This window comes from Lipotes vexillifer, unplaced genomic scaffold, assembly GCF_000442215.2.
Source record: "Lipotes vexillifer unplaced genomic scaffold, Lipotes_vexillifer_v1.1 scaffold105, whole genome shotgun sequence".
NCBI classification, from domain to species: Eukaryota; Metazoa; Chordata; class Mammalia; order Artiodactyla; family Lipotidae; genus Lipotes; species Lipotes vexillifer.
The window spans coordinates 451148-453609 of record NW_006778881.1 but is presented as its reverse complement, the minus strand read 5'-3'; the positions used below and the strand labels follow the sequence as shown (position 1 = coordinate 453609).

Genomic DNA, 2462 nt, shown 5'->3' with positions numbered 1-2462 from the left:
CATTCCTGAAGTTCAAAACAATGTTTCTGGTATTTTAAAAAAGCAATTTATAAAAACCAACTCAGCCCGGCCTGCTTCAGGAAATTCTGCTCCCACTGCAGTACTGGGGTAAGAGCACGAGGGAATTATTCTAGCCTCCTACAGCTCTCCTCCCATCTTCCCCCATAGTCGCTTTATTATATCCCAGTTACAAAATTCTTTGTTTAAAACAAGAGGGCGATGAGATTCTTTGGGTTCCAAAGTCACATCTTCGCTAACTCTTCTGCCCCGCCCACTAGAGGGAAGGAAAAACCTTCGGAGGAATAAGACCAAAACAAAACACAAAGAGGCGGCATGATGGTGGGACTGGGGGTAGAATCTCGTGTTCCGAGGAGCTGGGATTAACTGTCTCTATGAAGATTCCCAGGAGAGGGAAGAGGGGAGGAAGAAGCACTGCGGGGTCCCAAAGACTCTTATTCTAAGGCATGAAACACTGTTTTCTCCACGACCGTCTAAACACAAACCATTCCGTACTTCAAGCAACACGTAGTGGGGAAGGGGAATGCGGTCTTAAACGAAGGGCTTCGGTGCTTGGGGGCGGGGATGGGGTGTCAGAAGCGGGGAACCCTCACTCCCACCGGCGCCGCTCAGGGGCGTGGGTTTCTCTGCCAAACCATGTTTATCACTTGGCGCCTTTGGGACGTTAGCGAGCACAGCATTTTAATGGGAGGGGAAAGTCACGGGGTCCGCACCCGTGGTCCTCGCCCAGAGTTTCATTTCCTCACTCTCCCGGGTCGCTTCCCATCCCGCCACGGATCCAGTTAATGGGGTGGGAGGTCTGCAAGCTGGAAGCCTCCAGGCGGAGGGCGCGCTGGGGGCCGGGTGGTCCAGCTCCAGCCTTCCGCGCGGCCCACCACGCCCACCGCCGGCAGGCAGTGGCTCCAACGGTTTGGCCTCGCCGCACGCCAGGCGCGGTCCTGCAGGGTGCTGGGGAGAGATTGGGCGGCTCCGCCGCGGGAGCCTTTGAATCGCGCGCCGCTGGGGGAAACGAAAAGCCTCCCTACCAAGGGGATTTCAAAAGGCTCCAGGAAACCACCGACGGTTAACTTGGTGCAACCGGGCTCGGTGAGAGCCCAACTGTCCCCCACTTGCACCTGCGTGTCTGCGCCGCAACTACCGGCAGCCCAGGTGCCCTCCCAGCCCTTCACTCCACCCTTAGTCCCCGCCGCGCACACCTCGGGGTGCTGCTGCACCGTGACCGCTTATATACTCCTTCAACTTCTGCACGACCCCCAACTCCAGAACCCCGGGGCCCACTCGCGGCGCTGGCGACGCCCGCGATGTCTCTCCCTCAATCCTCAGTGGCGCGGGCTGCTCCCGGCCACCTCCCTGCTGCGGCCAACGCGCAGACACCTCAGCCAAGCGGCACGGTGGGTCCGCCCTCTGCTCCCATTGCCCGGGCACTGGCACAGCTCCGCGGGCAGCAGAGTTTAGCGAACACGCGCCCAACACCAAGAGTGGTCCCCAGGCGCCTTTGCTCCTTAAGTTAACCAGGGGCGCAGTCTCCCTCTGGGAACTCAGCCCCGGCGCGCCGCCCTCCACCTCCAAATTCAGATCATGTAATTCGCTCCAAAAGAAACCCCCGCTCCCCCGAGGAAGAGACCCACGGTCTCTGGCAGCGCGCACATCTTCTCTGCACTTGTGCACAGACTGTTCTGTTTGCAAACAGCGTGCGAACCCGGCGCGCGCCGCAGAACTCAAGGGGGAGACACATGCAGCCACCGAAACGGTCGTTCCCATCTTTTCTCCTCTACTTAGAAAAAGATTTCAGTCCACCCCACCCCCCACCCCGACCGTAGCCAAGCGCACGAAAACTCCTTTCTATGCCCCTTCTCGGGGGCACGGGCACCTCCAATATTCTGGTCGTTTTTGCCCGCTCGGAGTGGGGTTGCGCTCTAAATTCATGTGTTTGTAATACGTTTAAGAAAAAGCAGGTTGAAACGACTTACATGGAACCCGTCCATGGTAATCGCTTGCTCTCCAGCCGCGGGGGCTACCGGAGTACTCAAGTCCTAGGAGACACTTTGCTACCTGCTACCACAGCCAACAAACTGAAGTTTCCAGTCGAAGCTGGACTTTTATAAAAACACGCTCCGCGGGCGGCGCATGCGCCGCGCGGGTGGGCGGGAGGGCGGGGCGGGGAGAAAGGCGGGGTGGTGGGGGAGAGGGGCAGATGAGCGGGTGGAGGCCGCGAGGGAGGGGCGAGGGGGTAAGCACTCAGGCGGCCCCCGCAGGCTAAGCCAGGGAAGCCCCTCAGCGGCTCCCTTTAGCTCTAGCTCTCGATCACCTCGTGAGTCTAGAGCTGTGGAGGGCGTCCCGGAGGCGTGCCGCAACTTGGGAAAGCAGGATGCGCCTGCAGGGAGGTTGAAAGCGCGGGCGACCGACGCGTCCCTGTGTGGCGCGTCTATCCTTGCTCACGTGGG

At 59.7% G+C, this 2462-nt stretch overlaps 1 protein-coding gene across 1 annotated transcript in view; it reads right to left on the bottom strand.

Moving 5' to 3' along the window:
* The window catches only part of CXCR4 (C-X-C motif chemokine receptor 4), a 3790-nt gene extending 1692 nt beyond the window's left edge, over positions 1-2098 (bottom strand). Inside the window, exon 1 of the mRNA XM_007452019.1 lies at positions 1989-2098. Within this exon, the coding sequence (XP_007452081.1) occupies positions 1989-2003 (15 nt within the window). The 5' untranslated portion in view covers positions 2004-2098. The remainder of the gene's footprint in view (positions 1-1988) is intronic.
* Positions 2099-2462: the final 364 nt, after the last annotated feature.